The sequence below is a fragment of the Halyomorpha halys genome, unplaced genomic scaffold, assembly GCF_000696795.3.
Source record: "Halyomorpha halys isolate HHAL.00 unplaced genomic scaffold, Hhal_1.1 Scaffold307.1, whole genome shotgun sequence".
Classification (NCBI taxonomy): Eukaryota; Metazoa; Arthropoda; class Insecta; order Hemiptera; family Pentatomidae; genus Halyomorpha; species Halyomorpha halys.
The window spans coordinates 1,517,643-1,542,218 of NW_027107991.1; the positions used below are offsets into that span (position 1 = coordinate 1,517,643).

Here is a 24,576-nt window from a genome sequence, read left to right on the forward strand (position 1 = left end):
TTAAAAATTCCGTTTTTACTTCTCATAATAAATACCACAAACAGTAAAACTACACTTGAATTAATTAAACAAATATATTTTTCTGGTATAATACATTTTTATTTATACGGAAAAAATATACTTCAATAATAGAGTTTTCCTAAATACTTAATAGTAGCTATATTTATTCAAATCGTATTTTACGTTTACTGATCCGTAAATCTTTAAAGAGTCATTTTATGTTGTAATAGAATGTATTAGAAAAAAAATTATAGAATTAGTGTGATAAATATGAAAAATAAGTTATTATTTTGTATGAAATATATTTGAGTGGGAAATATAACCTTAAAATTATAATTTTACTATTATTTCTAAAATTCATTTTAAGTGCTCTTGATGCTTGTGGAAAGTGTAATATGAATTTCTGTTTTTATTTTTGAAATATTTTTTTTTTATGCCTATTTTAGACTGAAAAACTTAAGTTTTAACTTCTGAAAACTACCAAAATTTAACGTTTTGGAAAATTGAACACTGTGCCATATAGATCTCTGGAGTGTATTCTGCTTAGTCCATCTCATTTTATTATAAGTATGATATGTATAATAAGTTTAACATTGCCTTTTAAGGGGTATGTTTAGTATATTCTTCCTAGCAAAAAATCTCATATTTCTTAAAATTTCACATAACATCTTCATCTACTCATATCTTCAATTATGATATTAAAGGAATTTCCACATAAAATAATGAATATAAAAGTCCGTTTATATGGGTAGTTATAATATGGAAGCTATCCGAAACTTAAAATTAAATTAAATTTATTAAACAATTTTCATCAATTAGATCCAAATCTCCAACAGAATGGTCTGAATAGTTAGTAATGACATTAAATTGCTGTCAGTTGCCGACACGATGCAGCTGCTTTGTTGGGCCAGTGACCTTTTCCAACCATCTCCAAGTCTACTAGGGTGGGCCGTCGTAAACCTACTGTATGGATGTTGTAAGGGCATTTCATGACTAGAAATCGAATAAAAAAAAGTACTTTTCAGCTTTGTCACCAATTTAACCACAAAATTTCATTTTTTAATCAATCTATATGCTCTAGATAAATTCTCAAATCGGATGGAGTTCTGGCCTTTTAACATGCAGCGGAATTTGTATTGAAATTATGTTCTTTATCCTCTTTAAAATAGCAGAATGTAAGATATTGAAAAGTTTTGAAAAATATTTACCGTTTGTAGTGGATTCTATTTTTCTCAGATACTTTTAAATTTGCTGTTTCATTGAATCGAAATTTCGCTCATTCTAGACCTCAAAAGAAGACATGAGTGTTGTATGGTGAAATTAAAATCATTTGGTCTCTAAGGAAAAGAGTTGCATTGCATTCATCTATGAGGTATTCCGTATTCCTCATATCCTCATACCAATAGTTAAATAGATAGCTATCATAAAATCTTTCTCTAACGTATCTTAAATTTTATTTATTTAAATAATTAACCATTTCACATTACTAATGAAAAATTTATAAATATAAACTTTGAAAGGATTTGACTATTAATTATTCCGTTCTATTATTTTTTGTAAGACTATCTCCTCTTGAGACATTTAGTTATAGGTGTCTGTTTTAAAGGTAAATGATGAAGAGGGTTTGTTTCACGCCGTTTCTCACTAAGCAGATAAGAGGGAAAATATTTTTACAGATTGAAAACAAATTTCCGGAAATAAGAGTGTAAATTAACCATCTCATTGTTCTCAGATATAAACAATTTAGTAGAATTTTATTATTAAGAAAAGGAGAATAAATGTTTCCTTTCTATGGTTGCTATGACGATAATGAACTACAACAACCTTGAGGATTCGAAAATATAGTATTAATAATCAGGGGGTGTGGCATAACTCAAATCAAACCGAATGTCCGCCATTGGCTAATACTCTTCCTCTACTCCTCTGCCACGCCCCTGGAAGGCACATGAGGTCTGTCTTTTTGGCTTCACTTTTTGTGCCAGCTTACCCTCTCCATTATACTCCTTCCTCCAAGTAAATAATTTATAATATCAACTAGAAGTGGGGGCATCTTCCTTCAATACGTAATAGTTTAGATAAGATGTACTTCCATCCCATAAAGATCATAACATATTTTTAAAGTTTATATCGTGGTTACTTCAAATAATTATTGTTCAAAAAACTATTTTTAGTAAAGCTGAGCAGGTTTTTAAACATTTTAAATATTTGTCTCTTGTTATTCCTCCGTTTTCCCTTCTGAGAACCGGCACTCCACTAGAAAATCTAAGAGAACATCATTTAAAGAAGAGTAAATTTGCTACAATATGAATAGAACTATTTGCATTCTATTGTTCTCGAGATATAGATTTTTAAAAAGCAACGTTTCATTATAAATCAATAGTTAGTAAATTTATTTTGAGAAATGTTTTTTTATTTTTTATCTATATTGAAATTTACAACTGTACATAATCATAAATTTAGTAAATTTGATGTAAGTTATTATGTAGTAATACTGGCGTGTAGAGAAACTATCCTTTGGTAGCACTCTAATGACGTTTTTACATTAGCTGGTCTCTTGGCCACGTCAGGCGCCTTGGAGGATTGTCAGGAATGGAAGAGAAAGCAAGGTTAAAAACTAGTGGGTTTGGATGATTAGGGAGTTTATAATGGAAAGAATGATATCTAGTTCGGGATATATCGGTTGCTTATGGAACATTTAAGGTCTTTATGTATGATTTCATTTGTAACAAAGTAAGAAGCATTGAGGATTTTACAAAGGATTTTGGATTGTAAGGATTGAATACGAGAGGAATTCGAAGGTTTAATGGAGTTTCAAAGCTCAACTCCGTATGTCCAGATTGGCCTTATTACAGCCATGTAGATCAGTCTTTGTTATGAGTTGGAAGTTTAGACCGTTTGTCTATTAAGTGCTGTAATAGTCGAAATCGACGTGCTGTTTCTATTTTTATAAATCTATATCTCAAAAACCATTCGACGTACAGATTTCTATTAGTACTCAAATTAAAGCTAGTTTAATATTCTATATATTAGTTTATTATGTTTATCTTTGCAGGGAGTAGTAGTTTTTATATATTTGACAATATAAATTCACTAAATGTTAATTTCCAGTTGTTCGGGTAAAATATTTGATTTTTGAAAAATGTATGTTTGGAACCATTAGACGTACATATGTCTACCAGCACACAAAACAAAGGTAATTAACTTTACTATTAAGTAGTTTATAACACGTAACTTCGTAGAGGTAGTAGTTTTTATGATATCCTCATATGAATATAAATTTTGTACATGAAATTTTGTTCGAACAATCAATTTATTTTTGCAAATATAAAAACTACTACTCCTACGAAAATAAACGTAATAAACTACTTTATAGGACATTAAATTTACTTTAAATTGAGTGCTAATAGACATATGTACGTCGAATGGTTTTTTTTAAATATAGATTTCTCAAAATAAATTCACTAACTTCTAGTGAGAAGAACCCTCTTAACATTCAGCGATTCAAATAAGCATTAGTTTACTATTAATCATATTATACATTTTGTTGTGATTATAATTTGTATATCTTCCATCCTTCTTATCCCTGACAGTTGAGATTAATAATTCGAAATAATGCTTCGCCTGGAATTGTTTCTTCATTGGCCTTAGAATTCGAGGCTGATTGATTCCAGAGTTTGATAGCCATGTAGTCGCCACATTTGTCACAAGTCGGAGACTCTAGTCTGTTCAATAACTACCAACCTACATGGGAGAGAGAAATCCCTGTAGCCTATTCTGAGGCCGTACTATGTAACTTCTGTTCCTTTCTCTTTTGAAATATTTTATGTTTTGATTGTTTGACTTTAATGTTATTTGTATTTTTGTTTATGTATAATTTTTGAAATAATAATTAATATTATCCTAGACTGTTACAAACAAACATGCTTCTATAAATGTTTAGTAATGGTAGCCAAGTACTTTATAACAAAAAAAAATGAACTATACTTATTCCATTAAGTTTATAAAAAATAAATGATAAGAAAAGGCCAGAAATTATAACACAATAGTTTGTTATTTATTGTATGAGTATATGACAAGCAATAAAAAATGTTTCGGATCATACAAAGCCTTAAAAAGGAAAAAAAATTGAACAATTATTAAGATTATTTATTCTATGTTATAACGTAAAAAAAAATAATCAAAATTTATGGAACGGGCGAATTTTTGAAAATTCAATTCTTAAAAAAAATACCTTCATTTTTAAAGTAAGAGGGTGTTCGTATTTTTTTCGTAATCGATTACAATTGTTCATGGTTTAAAATAATATACCAAACTAAAAACAAATTAAGATATGCCAAGGATTTTTAAAAACAAAATCCAAATTTTATACAGAAAACGTAATTTGTTTTCAATTACGTTTCAATATAAGGAATTTTCAAGTCTAAATATAGTTTATGTTGACATTCATCTAAGTTATGAACTAAGTACTCTATTAACAGTCTCTTTTCTGATTCTATACTATTTTAGACAATAATAATTTATCTGTTATTTCAAGTATATTTTAGGTTAATTCATTATATTTGGCTAAGCATCCTTTCAATTTAAATATTTACGATATAGTCTTTTTTATATCTATTAAATCATAAATACACCTTTGAGTTATACAATATTGATACATTGAAATTAATAAATAATATAGTTTCCTTAAAATGTGAGTTGCAGGCAGCTTGTAAAATTATTTTAATAATAGTTTTAGTTATGAAAAAGTATTTAATAAAAATATCGCACCATAAAAAAATTAAGAAATACTTATAAAAAAAAAACTTATGATTCCTATAAGATAAAAAAGTTTAAATCTCCATCTGAAAACCTCATAAATCAGGTTTCAGTATGGAGGTAGGCATATTTGAGTTTAAAGAACAATCAATTATGCCACAACTTATACCAACCAATCTAAATGACTCATCGACACGCTTGCGCTTGTGCGAATTTACTGTAGTTAGGCAAACGTATAGAGCCACCTTTAGGCCTAGTGGATTTTCAGAAATAGGAGCCCTTCTAACTAGGTAATTTATATATAGTCTTTTCAATTTCTTGAGACTGATATTTATTGTTTAAAACAATCAATTGGTATCTATGTTAGATCTCAACATTCTTTATTATATCATCAACAGTCCAACGTTTCGGCCACTTTGGCCATCCTCAAGGACAATCTTAAATATAAATTCATACCTCTCGTCTAATTATTTAAAAACATTTTGCAGGCTATTCTAACGAGATTATTAATAACAAGTCAAATCACCCTATTTTTTTACAATTTCATTAATTTAAAAAAAAAATTAATTTTAGATCAACCTAACACTATCAACTATCTTATCGATATAGTGTTAAGTCGATCTTAAATTAAAATTTTTAAAAATTAATGAAATTGTGACAAAATAGGGTGATTTAACCTGTTATTAATGAGTTGAGCAGAATTGCCTGCAAAACATTTTTAAATAATTGTATGTTAGGTATAAATTTATGTTGAAGATGGCCAAATAGGCCGAAACGTCGGTCTGTTGATATAATAAAGAGTGTTGAGACTTAACATGGATACCAATTGAATTATTTAAACAATTGGAAATTTATTTTTTTAACAAGCTTGGGTTAGTAAGTGAATTATAGAACAGACCAGTGAAAAAAAAATAACCCGCTTAACACATATTCGTCTGTATGACGAAAATTCATTTCACTAACAGTCACCAATAGCCAAATGCTGAAAAATTTGTTATTTGTATATTACCGAAAATATTTTATTCTTGTGCATTATTTATGCATAAATTAAATTCTAATTTTTACCGAGCAAAGATAATTCCAATAAAGAACTGATTTTTGCTTCTGTTGAATCGCAAAACGGTGCAAACGTAAACAAAAATATTTTATTCAAAGTTTAAGCGCAGGAGTGTTCGGATATTTATTATTTATAATTTTCTGACGTAATAAAATATGTCAAAAATGAATAACGAAAAATTAATGTTTGCACACAATTTATCTGATTTAAAATTAAAGATTCGAAAATAATTGACTTTATGTAATATAAAAGGTAAATATTTTTCTGTTTTCATTAATTCATTTAAACTTTTTTTTAGATTTAATTTCTTTCAACTTCAGAAAGCAAAAAAAGAAATACAAATTATAAATTTATATATTAAGACAATTTTTTTTTATATATCATTTTCTGTAATTTCACTGAAAAACATATCATTTTTAACAAGTTGCGTTTTTTTATTTAGACCAAATCATTTCTACCGGTAATGTCAGAAAATGCCGACATTTTGTAAATGGCGGTGATAGCCATGACCAGACCAATATGATCATGACACCATAGGTCGTTGTACCCTAGTCTAGTGTGATTATTTTTTTGTCAGTACCCATTAGGCTCAGTCCTAGTGTTGACTGGGCTGGGTGGACTGAAATTTGGGTGAGTTTTTATAGTTGCTTCAAATCGCGTATCTACTTTTATTGTTGTCATTAGGATCATGACATCAAATTTCTTTTTCGACACCAGATAAGTTTTCATAAAACCGAGTAATGAAGTGTTCGTATGGCTGCTTGGACGTCATTGGACCGTGGAGCCATCTGTTTATCAACACTTACTACTGTCATTTTTTGTGTTAAGATTAAATTGATAAACAAGCATGGTATAAATAATGTAATTCTTAAAACAAAATAGAAGATGTATTTCGATTTTACTAAAAAAAAAAAAAAGTGGTTGTGAAAAAAATGAAAATGAAAATAGGTATTGTGAGTAACTTTTAATTCTATCCTTCTAACTGTTGATATATTATTTAGAGATAATGTTTCTTGACAAATTTATTGACATCGATGTATTAATATTTTTATCCATCACTGTATATTGCTGAAGTAGTTTTGTTTATGCTATAAGAATAAATCATCGGTGTGTGAAGATTGAATCCATCTGTCATTCATTTTTTCATTGTTGATCTGTACAGGTTTTGTTCGAATAATTTCGTTGTACTCGTCAGTTATTTCATATCAAGTGCAATGGCCGACCTATTTATCGCTATCAGCTGGTCAAGGTTACCTGTTGTGGGCAGCGGGAGAGACGTCACACATTAGTTTAAATAGCTACATTTCCTATGGCCTAATTCTTTCGCCTGAAATTTTGTGCCGTGTCATTGTTTGGTTTCATCTTATAGTTAGGTACAGGCCCATTTATTAGTTGCATGTAATTTTCTATCAAAAGTTAATATATCCACTTCTAAAAAGTAAAAGCTTTTCTTTATATAATGCAGTTATTTGTTTGAGACAGATTTGTTTAGTAGTAATAAAAAAACATCCATTTGATCTCATTACTTTTTGTTATCTCAACACTTCAATGATTTAGCCATTTTAAAGATTCTTATTACACTATCACAGCCAAAACCTTGATAATCAACATAATTGTCAAATTATTCATCATTAGTCAATTTTCTATAAAACTTCTTAAATTATGAAAAGATCGTGCACTAATAAATTAATCTTCATCACAATGTTCAAAATACCATTATTCTCACAGTTGAAATAATTACATTTACTAGTATACAATCTCTATTTCAATTACTCATTTTATCAACACTCATTAGTATTTATGAGTGAACTCAATGTAGTGTTGATAATACGTTTTGGTTGTAGAATTTTTATTTGTGAAAGAAAAGCTTTCAGTAGTTCTGAACAACATCCATTTGTCTCAACACTTCCTTGTTATCTCAACATACCAACAATTCAGACATTCTGGCACTTTTAAAGGCTCTTATTACACTATCACAGCCAAAACATTGATAATCAACGTAATTGTTGGTCATTATGCCTTTGTAAAATATTTATCATTAGTCAATGTTCTTTAAAACTTCTTAAATTATGAAAAGATTAGGCACTAATAATTAATTTTCATCACAATGTCTAAAATACCATTATTCTCACTGTTACAATTATTACATTTACTAGTTTACAATCTCTATTTGTAATAATAAACACACATGTGTTTATGAGTGAACTCAGTGTAATGTTGATAAAATGAGTAATTGAAGTAGATTGTAAACTAGTAAATAGTAGGAGGAGAAATGGCCTCCAATTATGTTGATTACTAATGTTTTGACTATGATAGTGTAATAAGATTGTTGAAAATGTCTGAAACGTTTGGGAGTGTTAAGATAATAAAAAAGTTTTGAGACCAAATGGATGTGTTTTTATTACTTCTAAAAGCTTTTATTTTATCAATTAAAATTCTGCAGCCAAAATATATTATTTTTATTTCAAAAATTTTTACTTGTCTGTGTTCAAGAAATCTACATCTTCAGCAAATATTAAACCTTATTTACTTGATATACTCCCATATTATTTTTTTAACCACTGACAATTCCGACTATTACAACACTGGACATATGGAGTTGATCTTTGTGGTTCTGCTAAACCTTTGAATTCCTCTCCTATCAAACCAGATATCAATCCTGTCATTATAAATTCCCTAACCGTCTAAACCAAATAGTTCTAACCTAGCTTCCTCTCCCATTCCTGACAATCATCTGAGGTGCCTGGAAACCTAATTTAAAAATGTTAATAGCCTGCTACCAACGGGTAGTCTCTAAAAGCCTATATTCTACTATTATAATATAACATCATATTTACCAGATGTATTTTTATGTAAATAAATAAATGTTAAAAAATTATTTTCCAAAAGTGTATGGATTGAGTTTTTATAGAAAATTCCTCAGTTACCATTGTATTTTAATGTAATTATTTATGACTACTAAATGTCCAACTTATATCAAAGCTATTGCTAAGATTTACTGTGGTTCATAATGACCACATATGAATCATCATAATTTAATGTAATCAACTATCTATGAGTCTCTCACTACACCATATCAACATAAAACCCATCTTACATAATCAAGATTATTGAGTCGTTATTATTGTGTTTGTAATATATAGGAATAAATTTCAATATTATTGCTACAATGTAGCAAGCAATTGCCTCTGACCAGCAATATAGTAAGAATTTCACCGCTATATTCTATATTGACTCAATCATATTGACTGTGATAGAGAAATGAAAACTGATAAACCAAAAGAGTAAGTCAGAGAGTATATGGTTATATACTTGGTTATATGTGCTGGCTATATCTGCTACACTGACACCAGTAGAACTCAATCTTTTAAGAAGGTTAAAAAATATAATTTAAATATTTTGAGCTCAAATTGTTTGAAAACATTCGCAGGATATTACAAAGTTGGTTTTGGAGTTTGATGATCAGAGCCCCCCCAAAAAGCTGGACTAATTTAACAGACTTAATTTCTGTATTTTGATGTCAAATTGTTATAAACTAATAACATGATCTCAGTGAATATTGTTACAAACCTACCAATGAGAAGGTTATGTGACACCTAAACCTAAACACATTACCCTCCTTTAATTATTCTTAAACAATGTTATTTCAGATGTTTAACTGGTGCTATTTATTAATATTTTTTGGAAAGTTTGACTAGATGTGAATGTTTCATTTATTTAAATTTGTTACAGGGTGGAAGTAAGAAATCAGATCCAGTTGGACCACACCAGCTACCTGGCGAAAAGAGGTAGACTATTTTATTTGTGAATACTCCACTTTTTTAGCTCTAAACTTAATGAGTTGTTAATTTAGTAATAATTTTCTTCTCGTAGGGAATTCACAGAAGAAAACGACTTCTCTCAGTGCCAACAATCAACTCCTGTCAGACACTTGGACTGTGATACCGGTATGTATATTTGTATAAGTTTGTAAATATAGCATGTGATATGCATTGCATTGCTTGTGGCTGTTTGATTACTATGTAATGTGTATGTGTATTGTGGTTTTTATTACCATTATATTATGAGCATTTTTAGCTGTTCTAAAATTCTTTGCTAACTATTTTATGTGGCTTGTTGACAGCAGTTTTTAAAATTATAAATGTTTACTCTTTCTTTTAAAATTGTTGATTTTTCTGAGTTTTCTTAGGAATTTTTATTAATCAAGGAATTAGCTCATTTTCTGAAAATAGTTGTTGTTGTTGTTGTTGATTTTTGCTTAAAGGCGTAAAACCCTCTGGTCATCAACGCCTAACTGAAAATAGTAATTACCTGTTTGTTTTTATTTTCATATTTTTTATCGTATTGTATCCTGCAAGAGAAACAAAAAAACTCAAAAATGTAGTATCTATAAAATTTATATTGAAATAATATTAAGCTTCCTTTAAATTTCAGATAACTATTTATGGTAGTAAATACTTACCTGAAATTCGAAATAAGCTTCATACTATTTTCTTATAAGTTTTGTTATCTTTTTAAGTTGGCATTTTCAAATACTTTATTTTTGAGTTATATCATTTTTTTTATTTTATTTTATTTTTTTTTTTTGTATGGGTAAAATATGTTTTAAACCAAAACTGAGATTAAATTGGGTTAATAAAAGTGAAAAAAAAATTGTATATATAATGGTTTACTCATTCATTAAACCATTATATATACAATTTTTTATATATACAATGCTGCTTACAATGAATGATCTGCATTATGTTTTTATTTACGTGCCCTGAACACCATATCGTTAAGTTAGAAATAATCAAGTATCATTTTTGGAAAGATGATATTTTTGGTTATCTACCTATATCTGAACCAAATCTGCTATTCATAGTTTTGTTAAAACTGAAGTATGGATTTGGTTCAGGCTGAGGTACATAGTAACAAAATAAAATTCTAAAAATATCAGGATCACTCCTACTTCCTACTTTATGATATGATTATAATTAGTTTAGAGTAATTAGTTTGAAAATAAATTTTATATCATTATAAAAGAGTGAAATAAAAATCAATTAAACAGAAATACTTGCATTTAATATTACTGTTGATTGCTAAAAGTTTGTTGGTCTCATTACATTTATTGTATTGACTTATCATGGTTTTAAAATTATTGAGAGTGATCTAGTTTAAAGGTCCTTTACGAGTTTGAAATATTAGGTAGTTATTGAAGGGATCCTTTTTTTGGACTGCTCATTGAGCAAAGTCATTTAATATTTTGTATTTTGTTATGTTTTAAGGCATTGCTTTTTTGTTATCTTGTCTATTTCACTTTTTAAATGTATTAAGTCCAAGTTTGTGTTACGTCTTTCCCATCATTTTGTCTGAAATTTTGTTTTCTTTTACTGTATTGGTATTGCATATTAAAATGGCATTTTAATATTTTTAATTATTAAAATCATTAAAAATATTAAATCATGATATGAGTAAACTTAATTGTGCAGATTTTTTTTTTTTAACTTATAGAATTTAAGTTTAAAAAGAGGATTTTCAATCAAATTCTTGCTCTGCTATCTTGTAGTTCCCTTTTTTTAAATTTGGTGTTAGTGTATTAAAATATTCTTGCTAGCCTAGATATGATATATAATTTTTTAAATAAATAATATTTAGTAAAAAAAAAATAGTGATGGTTATGAATTTCTTTATTTTCTATTTATATTAGTAAAAACATTTTGTTATAAAGTATATTTTAGCCTGATTACCTTCATTTCTTGATTTAATGAATCCACCAATGTACTAATAGTATACAACACTGTTTCATCTTTAGACCAATTTATATAGTGGTTTTTGTGTTTAAGCAATCTCTCCGTTATACTATTGCATTCATGTTTTTTTTTTTTTCCTTTTGTTCATTAGGACCTTAATCATATTGAAATTATTTGAAATATTACTTTTTATATTATGAATAATACCCAATCCAAAGAATGTTTTAACAAAAGTGAATTAGGATGATGAAAATATATTGTGTGAATATCTTCTTTACGACTGATTCAGTGATCGATCATGATATTGATTTATCTTGTGATGAGGAATATATTTTTGGCTGATATAAATAAAATTGTTGATGATTTGTCAATTAATACTATAAACAGCATCTAGAAGAAGTGATTATAACTATCACACATGGCTACTAGGAATGATTGATTATTTCTATTACTAATCAGAGACAAATTATGAAACAGAAACATTGTGTTTATGAAATTCTAATTTAAATTTTATATAAATAATTTTTGTTTAAAGAAACTCATTTTTTGTGTATTATCTTTACAATTCATGTAATTACTTGTATTAACAAAATTTAATACAAGTTATTATTGATAAATAAAATTCTGGATTGAGAAAAATGCAATGTAAGGGTAAGGTTAATTATCAAATAAATACTCATTTCTTGCTGTTGTTTTCAAATAACAGGGTCAAAGTTTCAATAAATTTGTCCAAACGACATTGAATTTGAGTAATGTTTCATGTTTTTTATCCATAAAAAAATTATACTTTTTCACACAGTAATTTCAAAGTTATTATGAGTTAGTGTAGTGCATTAGTTTCTGCTGGTATGACATTGTCATAACAATAATAATGGAATTCTACATATTCAAGCTTATTATGCATACGGTTACTGTTTCGTTCCATAGCATGATATTATAAAACTTTCTTTAATAAGCAGTCCCTATAAAACAAAAAGAATTTTTTGAATTGGATTACGTGTTCGTTCAAACAAACTCTTCAGATTTATATATGTGTTAGTCTATTAAAAAATATATTTATCCAATTTGTATAACTCTGGTAATATTTATCATTTTGGACAGGATTTATTCCTTGATTGTTTGATTTTCCATCAAATTTATAACTTATATAGAGATTAAACAATCCCTCTGTTGATATATTATACACTATTTTTTTTTTTATCTATAAATGTCTATTATAAAAATGCCAATGGTATAGTTAAATTTGCCTTTAAAATGAATCAATGTGAATTTTATTCTTCCGAATTTAGTTTAAGAAAATGGTAGAAAACTAATTATGAATATATAGAAAAGGAATAAAGTTTGAAAAGTATTTTCAAAATAATATGAATAAATTGTATGGTGTTTCTATTATTTATTTTGGTTAAATAAGATTGTATTTAGAACTAGTACTGAATTTAGTGTTTATATAGACTAATGTATTGTTTTATTTTCTGGAAGATTACTGATTGGTCTTGTGGAATAATGTAAGGAAGATAGTTCGGGTGTGGTCAAAGAAAAACTGAAATAGTGATTAAACGATTTATATTTGGCCAACGTTTTGCCCCATGTTGTGTTGCAGGGCTTCATCGGTGCTAAAAAAGATACAAACATTTAAATGATGTAAACATAAATGAAAAATTAAAAAGAGAAACGTAAAAATTAAATAAGAATACTAAAAGGTTTTAGACAATTAATGAAAACTGAAAAAAATAACAGATAAAAAAAGAAGAAATATAAAATACAGTAAAAACTAAAAGATGGAAAAGGGGAGATAAGAATTAAATCAAAAATAAAGGAAGATAATGAACAAGGTAGGAAATGTACCTAACATACTGGAAGTCAGTGCGAGAGTGAACTGTTGATAGAATATATATGGGGAAGTAGTAGGGATTGACAGTTAATAATTTATTTTAGGTATTTTATTTTCCTTATTCAAACTTGAAATAATGACATTTTCTGAAGAAAAATTTGAGATTGCTTTGAAAGTAAAATACAGGTCAAATAAAGATGAATCAACTGGTTAAAAAAAAAAACTATACAATATGCAACCGTAAAATCTGTATTTGATAAATATTTAAGGTATTATTAATCTTGAAATTGGTTATCAAGTCTTTAGAGAAATGAATCACCAAAAAAGTTGAAAGTTACATCAATAATATAATTTTTTTTTCAATAGATTCACATTCAAATAATTTAAATTATTGATATTGTTTTGATTTTACTTTCACTTACCTATGTATTAAATATATGCTAAGGCTGAGTATTATGATCGTGATGAAGTTTGAATCTGAGTTTTCAGTAGAAAATCTAACGGAACTGAAATAAGATACTTAAGTTAAGTACATGCTTGGAATGCAGGTTATACAGCCCAAATTTCGCTTAAATTGATTTAACATAAATGCCACTTTGTTCCGTAAATTTTACATTTTTTTCACCATTTCCTCAAAAACAACCCTAGAACTTTGTATTAAACTCGTCATGTCAATGGAAAATAGATGGCCTTTAATTTTAGCTATGTTTTATCCTCATTGAAATTGTCCAATAGGGCTTATATGTCGAATTTTATAAAAGGTTCATTGTTATTGGTAATAAAGAATGGATAAATTTAAAATATGAAAGAATTTTATCATAAACTAAAGGATAAAATAAATGTTTTTGTGTTTCTATAGTTGTGAATATAAATTGTCCACTTATTTAGCTGTATATGAAGGAAGTCCTCAATATTAACGAAATATCTCTTTTGAAATGTCATGAAGTGGGATTTATGTCATCTTGAAAGTGGGATTGGGTGGTGATAATTGAATGACATGTGAACCAAATTATTTTAATGTATGAATGAATATTATGTTCTTATTTTTCGAGAATCAAATTACTGAGTTCTCAGTTTTGAACTTCCATTTGATCTTACATCAGGTCTTCTTGTATATTTCCTAAGATCCAAATTATTCGTAATTGGTTGAATCTTTTATGTCATCTTAAAAGTGGGATTGGGTGGTGATAGTTGTATGACGTGCGAACCAAGTTATTTTAATGTATGAATGAATATTTTGTTCTTATTTTTTGAGAATGAAATTACTGAGTTCTCAGTTTTGAAATTTCATTCGATCTTATATCAGTTCTTGTTAATTTCCCAATATCCAAATTATTTGTAATTGGTTGAGTCTTTTCGTCACAAGGATTTATGTCATCTTGAAAGTGGGATTGGGTATTATCTTTTATTTAAGATAAAGATGGTATTGTTTTTAAAATAGATGCTTTAGCACATTAAGAAGAGAACAGATCATTGCTTTGCCTCGATATTGGCATGACTGGGGTTTGTTTACAGACTATACCATAGATAACTTACTTAAATAAAAATAACCCCACTCCATAATATTATTTTTGGGATATTTGTAATGCAGAATGAATAATAGCTGTATGTTTTTTAAATTCTATCACTATCACAGCTAAGATATATTGATGTATATTTTTATTCCACATGGGGTTATTTCCTGTTTATGAGTAAGCTCTTTTATTTTTTATTAATTTGTTTTCATGAATTACTATTACACTTTTATTGGCTATCGATGCAATTACCGTCCAATGAAATTACCAAATTTGCTGTTAGTGATTGGAAGCCTGTACGATAAATATTTGATTATTTATAATTGTTAATTATGCTAAGAAATCATAATCATTGCTTGTTATGATGTCTTTAATTTAATTCTTGCATAAACTGATTATTTAGTCTTCATTGTATTTTGAATGTTAGTATTAAAATTTCTGTTTAAAATGATTTTATAAAGCATTTTTGTCTTTAAATAGTATAATTGTATATTTTTCTGGCAGGTTTTGGTTAAGCTGTTTATTCATTTTCGCATCTCGTTTCATTTATGATCTGATTCTCTTATATAAGTCTTTAAATTGTTTTGCTTTTTATAAATATCTCTTTTTTTTTTCTTTTTTTTTTTTTTTGCTATTTTAGAGGCTTTGATTGAAAAAAAAAATGTTCGAATAAATCATTTGGAGTGATATACATTATTTGAGGTTTGCATGGTGTATTTAGTAAATTTCTATCATTTTCTCTCTAGTAGTTGCTTTTTGCATGTTTTTACTTTTATTAATCTATTTTTTTATATCGGACAATTGAAGTAATCTTTTTATTTTGATTAAAAATTTGATTTTATCTACAGATTTTTGTTTTTTTTTTACTCAAACATTTTTTCTGTATTCAAATAATTTTTTTAAAAGTTTGTTTGTGTTTTAACATTAATTTTATTATTCTCCTTTGAGGTCTTAGTGTCAGTGAGAATGGTCCTAATAGTTGGCTTTCATATCTTTAGTAGATGTAATATATTAGGAAGGTACCCTTGTAGTTTTGCACGAAATTGTTTCTCCTCATAGAGATATATTCTGGTCATCGATCAGAGACCATGCTCCGTGATACTTGGATCTCAGGTAGGGGCTTGTCTCGTTTAGTTAGTGAGACAATTGTGATGCTGTTCACAGAGTCAGATACAACTGCGGAATATGAGAGTGCTGGAGAAGCATCTCCATGGGAAAAACCTTCAAACGTCAGTGCTCTTGCTGACTACCTGGCAGGAGTACATCTATCGACACCTGATAAAATCCACAATGAGCTTACCTATTTCCCATTTTCGCCAATTTCAGCAGAAGATGAATGTGATGATGAAGTCACCGCGATCATATCTAGCGGTTCTCAAGCTTCATCTCACACTTTGTCATTTCATGAAAGGGAGGAAATATCTGTTTCTGAACAGGATAAAGATGTGTCGCAAGTGGCGAATACATCTTTTAGTGATGTAGATTCAGAGGAATTCAAAAATTCAATACCTTGCAAACGCCATAGTGAAACAAATGTTCTTTCTTCTTTCTTACATTCAGAAACCTCACAGTTGAGTGATGAAGCTTTTAGCAAAGATGGAGTCAATTTTGTCACGGAAATGTGCTGTTCTGTTGAAGAAAATCAACTTAAAACTCCACCTCCTTCTTTAAATGAAAAGGAAGAAATTATTTCAACTGTAGTTGCTGCATTTGATAAATTATGTGAACCTGTTTCTCCAAGTAGATTTGCAAGTTTGGATCTCAGTGATTCTGAAGATGGTGAAAGATCTGATTATATTATTGAAAGAATTTTAGAAGAACATAACATTTCTTCTAGTGATGATGTCATTTCGGAAGTGGAACCTTCATTAAATATTTCACAAACCAGTCATATCAATGACTACGTTACTACAACAAAACACAAAATTGATACTATCTTTTGTTCCAATAAAGAAATAGTTTCCAATCGTATTTCTGAAACAGAACACCCAATTTTGTTTACGTTCGATCCTAAAACCTCTATTAATTTAGATGAGATTGTTGAAATGATAAAGAAAAAGAATGCAATAGAGTCAAATTCATCCCCTCAGAAGAAGGTACTCTTAGAAAAGATAACATCTCCCATTTCATCTGCTAAGAAAAAAATTGATAGTCTTTTTTCACCTAAGAAGACTGTCATAGAAAAGGAAACATTTGAAAAAACCTCAGGATCAGGAGTTTCTGTTGTAAATGAATCACTGAAAAAAGAAAGCAATACAAATCAAAACGTTAGCTCCTTAAATACAATTACTGTTGAAAAACTTGATCTTGATCCTTCGGCATCTGGTTTAAGTATGGTCTCAGCAACATCTGAAAACCATGAACTTATTCAGACTTCCAAGCAGCAAATAGACAAAATATTCAAATCATTATCTCCACAAAAGGCCACAACTCCTAGTGAAGTTTTAGAACTCAGCAACTCGACCATATCAACTGATTTAGAGCAGGAGGATGAAATATGTGTAATATCTTCAACTTGTGAATCGGATGTTAAACATAATTATTCTAAACAGTTTTCTGGAACTGAGTTCTCTATGGATGAATCTGTTGGCTCTTCAAAAGATGTAACTATCAGTGCTGAACAAAAGATAGAAATTGATGAGATTGCTATCTCTTCTAAAGGAGAATTGGAGTCATCTCATGTTCTCTGTGAGGAAGATCTGAATGAAACATGTTCTATTTCTGAAGTTACCCTTCCTGTTGATTTGAAATCAGAAGCTATAGAAGATTTAACTAGTGAATTATCGATTTCTAATAGACACCTTACTGATAGTATTAATGAAATATTGAATAAAACCTCAACTGACAAAATTGCTGATACAAGCAAACAAGATGTTACTGTTCAAGAAGGTGATAGCAAACCAAGTAATGATGTTGTTGATGAAGTTATAGAAGGTTCAATTTCACAAAGTAGTATCAAGATTGATGAACAACATTTGAGTGATTACCAGTCAACATATGAAGTATTCAAGAAAGATACATTTGAGGGAAGCCGTACTTTTCATGTAATTTCACCCGAGAAAGAAAGTTTCAATATCTCTTTAAGTGCCATTCTTGATCCAAAAGAAGACATTATCTTTTCTGAAAACATTACAGAACCACTTACAAAAATTGCTACAGATGACTTGATCACAAGAAATATTTCTGAGAAGCTAAGCCAGAAGACTGATAGCTCTACTTATACTATTGATCCTCAACCAGAAATAACAATAGTTCCTAATCCTAATGAGTCAGTTGTGAATATGGAACACGAACAGTTAGTTTATTCTGACTCTCAGAATAGAGCTGCTGTCGATATTTCTCCTCTCGAAGTATCTAACGTGATTGATGATAAAATTATGGATACTCATGGTGGTCCTGTACTTTCACAAAAATCCCCAGAGAGTTTAAACTTACAAATTTCTCATGAAAGTACTGGTGGCACTCATGTTATAGATCTAAAGGAAGCTGACAGTATCGCGGTATTGCACAGAACAGTCATTGAAGAAGTGATTGATAATCAAATGGTTTGTGAGGGTTTAGATTGTGATACTCATTTGAAGCCTCAGGAAGAGGCATCAGTCGATTCAGTGACTTTGAAAAAAGAAGAAGTTGAAGATTTTGTTGTTGTAGATGTTGCTGATCTGGATAAACGTGTTTCTGACCCTGCACCTCCTCAACTATCTTCATCCGATTCTCAAGATAAGGAAGTTTTAGATGTAGCGCAAGTATCAGATCAATTGGATGCAGAAAAACAAGTAGATAAAGATAATGGAAAGTTCAAACTCATTATTCCTTCAGCATTGGAAGTTTCTCACGTTGAAATTACTGATAATCAGTCTCAAATGAAGTCTGAATGTTCTCTTAAAGAATCAATAAAAGATAATACTGAAGTTATTGACACTAAAGCTACGATAACTGGTGTGGAAAAACTAAGTAATACTGAAATTATTAAGGAGAATGATGTTGAGCCAGACATTAATATTACTAAACATAGTATAGTTGCTGATGTCATTAGTACTGAGAAAAATGTGATTTCCAGTTCTCTGGTGATGTCTTCTGTAGAAGTGAAGAATGATGTATCCACTATTGTCTCTGAAGTGCAACAATTTAATCTCCAAGTGCAAGATGTTATGCCTATGGATGTTGAATTAGAAAAAAAAGTGGAGTCTGTGAGAATTATTCCTGAAAATAATTCAACCACTGATTTCCTTGTTGAAAAGGAGGTAATGGATGTAAGTGTCCCTAAAGAAGAAAAACTCCCTGAAGTTGAAGTTCTGAAAACAGAAGTTGATAAAAACATTTCTGTTCTAAATAGTGATTTTAATAAAACAACTGACGATTTTGAATTTATAAAGAATGATAATGAAGAACGACAATCCAATCCAATTAACTCACTTTCTCCTGATATATGCCAAGTAATCACAGTATCAGAGAAAAAAAATGTTGATTCTGATATTAATATTTTACAAAATGATGAACACCCCAATATACTTAAGCCTCCAACTAAAGAAGAGTCTATAGGGAAAAGTAATGATTTTAAACTCGAACAAATCCAATCTAAAACAATACTAAGTCCAACTAATGTGGAGGAAAGTACCGACCTTCTACATTCAAGGCTTGAAGAGAAATGCACTATCTCTGAAATTATTAGCGAGAAACAAATAGATCAATATTCGTCAAAAATTCTTAATAAAGATATTGTGTCACCACTTTCAGATGTAAATATCATTTCTGTGAAAAAAATAACTAAAGACAATGCTGTGGTCGATGAATCAAGTGTTGCCTGTAATTATGACGCAAATAAGGCAAGTTCAAGAAGGTCTCCTCCTGGAACCGATGTTACAAATGATTTATTTAGTGAAATTTTCCAGCATGGAAAAGATCAGATGTGTGGAGTTACTACCAAATATTGTGAGAGTAAGCACAGCAAATCTGAAGTATTAGCCATTCAAAAAGGAGCTCATGATGTGATCGAACAGAGCTATAACTCTGCTACATGTATCTCAAAGTCTACTAAGGACAGCTCTGATTTTTTCAAAAGTGCTGGATTTTCAAGTGAAGATATTGTTTCAGACAAAGTGAAATCACCTCCTTTTGCTTGTCCTGTATCTAGTGACAGTATAGCATTTGGATCGCCCTCCGAATATTCACTAAGCCTGTCACCAATCGATTCCTTTTTACCCGGGACTAAATGTGAATTACCTAAAAGTTCTCCGAGTGATACTTCCGCTGGTAACAGTATTTCAGCAGTTTGCTATAATAAAACTCACTCATCTTCTGCTGAAATAGGAGAGGGATTAAAAAGTTCATCTGAAAGCTTAGAAATTGTAAAAAGTGATGTATCAATACAAAATAATGAATTGTCGCCATCACTGCAGGCTACCTTACAAACTCAAGGTAAATTATGATTTAATTTTTGAATATATTTTTTTCCTTTTGTTCTATAGATTTTTTTAAATAAAAAATTTAATAAATTTTTTTTTTTAAACCAGTGGTTTTAAATTTTAGTTTTTAAAAATTAACATAGCCGTTTTTATGTTAAGCAGGGTATAAAATAAACCTTAATAAAAACTGATTGTCTTTTGATTTCTTTTTGTTTTAACATAAACAATTTGTTGTAGATAATCAATGTGATAATTATACAAAACTTGAAAAAATATCACAGTTTAGGTTTTTATTCTATTTCTATGCTTACAATGATGAAGCCGTTATTTCAATAGTCTATTCTGGTTAACATTATGGATAAGAAAGATTAATGTTTTAAAGATTCAATATATAACTTAAAATAAACATTCAGTTGGTGTTTAAGTACTCAAATAAGAAAGAGGGTTGAGTTATGATTGTGAACTAGAATTATACTTTTCTTTGATTTTATCAACGCATATGGCAATTTATGGTAGTGTGTTAATTACAAAAAGCACTAATTCTTGAATAAAAGTGATGACGTTTCGTCATTTCAAGTCCTAATGGCATTTTATTTTAATGTATTTTTATTTTCATTCATTAACCATGAATATTTTCAAACCATTATGAATTATAATAAGTTCTACTGATAAACCTCTGACCCCCAAGGGCTTAAACGTATAATTAAAAATAAACATTCAAGCAAACATATTATTTTATTCTTAATTTAGAATTATTAAATTTAAGAATTATTTTTTCTTGTTTAAAAGAATAAAAAGTTTTGTTTTCATATCTTGTTATTTTCTCTTTATAATATGTATATATAGATTTTTTAATTTAAAATTCTGTTAAAATAATTGCAAGAAACTTCAGGACCGTCACTTTTTTTCCTCTTTTTTTCTGAATTTAATATTTTAACTTTGTGTCATACACATCTTGTTTTGTTTTGATGAAATGAATTCCTTCTAGATTAATAGATTCAGAAAACATTATTTGTATTTGTGAATGTTATAATATAGTAATAGTAATAGTAATATAAATATTACGATTATGATTTTTTTCTTACTTCAACTTTTTTTTATTTTCAAAATGACAAATATATCATAACCAAAACAAATTTTGTTTCATTATTAATTTTTATGTTTAAATATTTATGGAGGAAATATGTCAACTTCTGTTTCGACTATTTTATGAATATAGCTGTTATTTTGAATGTTCCTATTTTCTTCTGTTGTCAGTATGCTCAATTAAGGACTTTGTTGCCTTTTTTTCTAGTTTTTTATTTTATGTTTCAATTTTAATTTATCCTCGGTCTCTCTTTCTGTCTTTTAATGCTCAGTTAATTAAATATTTTAAAAAAATTTTAATTGCAATTTAAGTTAAAATGTATTTTAATGTAAAGAATATTTTGTACTTTATATTCATAAAGAGTTTTCTACCAGTTAACTTGACGTGAAAAATATGACCTTTATTTTTAGGAAAAAATATACTTTAAATAATTACAATTCTGAACTGAAATAACCCCAAAATTGAAATAACAAATAATTAAATAAACATATATATATATATATAATTAGATGTAATATATAACAAATAAACAGAAATAGTATAAATAATTAGAAACAATTACAGGCGCAATTTTGTTACTAAATTTTAATCCTACTTTACGTTTTTTCTTTCATTACATATACCAATCTTAATCCTTCTTGTTGTGTCCTTTAATTTTTCATTGTTGTCCTTCGTATCTTGAATATACTTAGGGTTGGTACAGAAAACTCTTATCTTAACCTCCATAGGCTCTATAAGGGGTCCGACAAATGAGTTTGTCGAGTGAAACACCCCATCAGTATTATTGTTTTGTTAGATTCTACCCATAACTTTCTCTCATGAGTTAATTTAATTGTCTTAAGCTAGGTTCATAAGTTAAGCTACTGAGACCTTTTGATTTGGTACTGCTGATGGTTCTTTGGTGAAATTAAATGGCTTCCTAGTTCTTAGAAATGAAACAAATGAAAGTATTTCAAAGTTATGTATGCCAATAAATCACCATGATTTATAAAATAATAAATTTGTTTAATCTTTTATTAGATAATATATTGTGAAACAATTTTTTTCAATTAAAAGTTTTTAATTATTTAATACCGATTATTTTTTTTTTCTTTTTAAGATGTTTATAAAAATAGTATTATATTCAAGGATGGAAAACCCTTTCTCACTATGACCCATGCGGATTTTTTTGTGAGATTGCATGCCCCCCTCAATTCATCTGGAAAATCAAGTATGCAAAGGTCCTTTGAAACTTTCAATGTGATAAGGAAATAATAATTCTGATACACTCGAGTTTAATTTTATAGCTATTTTAATAAATTTATTTTATAACAGAAATAATTAGGTATAATCATATAAAATTTTCATTCAAATCAGATTGCAATAAAAGTTGTCAATTAATGATAGCTTCTGTTTGATAGTCTTATTACTCCCCATACATCATATCTGTTTGTCTTTCCCGAATCTTGATGAACTTCAGAAGCATTTTGAACTCTGCCTGTCATTTTGAGCACATGGATTATTTGTTCAGCTCGGGTTTTATATTTTTTCTTGGACCATAAATTGTGTATTTATCCTTGAAAATAAGGAAGTACTGCTTCTTGAACAACAGTTATATAAAAGAAGGTCATATGTTCCTGATCATATTCAACTGCCAGATTTTTCCTCAAATGAGGGTACCCACTTTATGAGGCTGGGTGGACCCCAGAAGGCTCATCTAATCCTATGGTTGACTCATGGGTATAGTAACATTATCTAATACAGCTGCAATCGAAGCCGGGACCTTAGAGGTAGTAGCACAGTGCCTTACCTAGGGAGCCATCCTTTTCCCCCAATTTTATCCTTTCCCAAACAAATATATTTGTAATATTCTTCTTCTTTAGACCTGTATCCATCTTCTCCTGAATCAGAGTATCTTGCCTTTCTTCTACATCTGGCTCAGTTTTATCTGCATTAAAAACAAAATTGTGAATTTTCTTCGCAAATCATATGGGTCGAAAATTCTCAGCCTTTTAGCCATTTGTTTTTTGGATTAAAGAGAGAAAGAAACAAATGTCACGCTCAGGCACAACTCATCTGACAGATTAATTAATAGTTAAAAATTTTTAATTGCAAATACAAAATCTGTTATTCACAATAAGTAATAATAAAAACTGATATTACAAATGATTAAGATAAGTTTGCTAAGTAGTGAAATTAAAAAAAGTTATGTCATTGGGCACAATTTCTCAGATTCAAAACAATCTGTTGACATCAGAGTACATACTGGAGATATATTGATGTACTGTAGCATATGTGATAGGGAGCCATAAAGTTAGCTTCCCTCTGTTGTGAAACACAAACACTAAGTAAACTTAATAGAATTCCCTTCCTCGCTCAAATTAAATGCACCCTGATGAAGGAATTGTATATATATATATTTTTTAAATCCAGATCCCTAGGTGTTCGGATATGGATTTATGTGTAATAATTAAAAAAAAAGATTTTTATCTATTAATCCACCAATTCATAGTACTAGGTAGATGAATAAATAATACACACTTTTATTTAACCATGATAAATATCACAAATTGTAATTTTAAGTTATTCAAAATTTTATTTTCATTACAGAAAAAAAAAAATTAAACCTTCACTCATTAAATCAATAAAATTAAATTAAAAAAAATATAAAATATATTCAGTTTATTTAGTGTTGCTTTAACTCTTTGTATTTGTCCTGATTTTCTTCTAAATCTGCTTTGTGTCCCTTTTTTGTGCACCCTCTATCCCTATTTGCTAACTGACATAATTTATCAAAAAAAAAAAATGTTTAAGCTGTGAATCTCTTTCTTCCGATTTTTATTAAATCTTATTTTACAGAATATTTGTTTATTAATTGACACCTATTTTTTTGTGGTATAGCAGTTGTGTATTTAACACAAAATGATTTTACACCTTAGTAGTTTTCGGAAAGGATTTAGATTTCGAATGAGTTCACCCACCCCTATCTTGATAAAAAAAATTTAGTATTTAGTTGCATGATTGCTATTCCTTCCTAAGAAAATCAATGAAGGTTGTGAGAAATAATTTTCTACTTATGAATTATGTTTTAATAAAAAAAACCATTCCATTAACAAGATTTTATCTCTTTCTAAGAGGTTTTGTGGGCCACATTGATTTGTAATTATTCATTTACTTTAGCATGACGTTACTTTATTTATTATTGAAAAGTAACAT

General features: G+C 28.6%; 1 protein-coding gene across 5 annotated transcripts in view; it reads left to right on the forward strand.

Annotated features, from left to right (window-relative positions):
• The window catches only part of LOC106681069 (serine-rich adhesin for platelets), a 68,218-nt gene that overhangs the window by 30,208 nt on the left and 13,434 nt on the right, over positions 1–24,576 (forward strand). For 4 of the 5 annotated variants that reach the window (XM_014421200.3, XM_014421201.3, XM_067046365.1 and 1 more), the window contains 3 exons: positions 9,545–9,600; positions 9,686–9,759; positions 16,054–20,307. In XM_014421200.3, the coding sequence (XP_014276686.1) occupies positions 9,545–9,600; positions 9,686–9,759; positions 16,054–20,307 (4,384 nt within the window). Of the gene's footprint in view, positions 1–6,516; positions 6,766–9,544; positions 9,601–9,685; positions 9,760–16,053; positions 20,308–24,576 lie in introns of those variants that run through there. The other variant, XM_014421203.2, reaches the window with a different exon arrangement.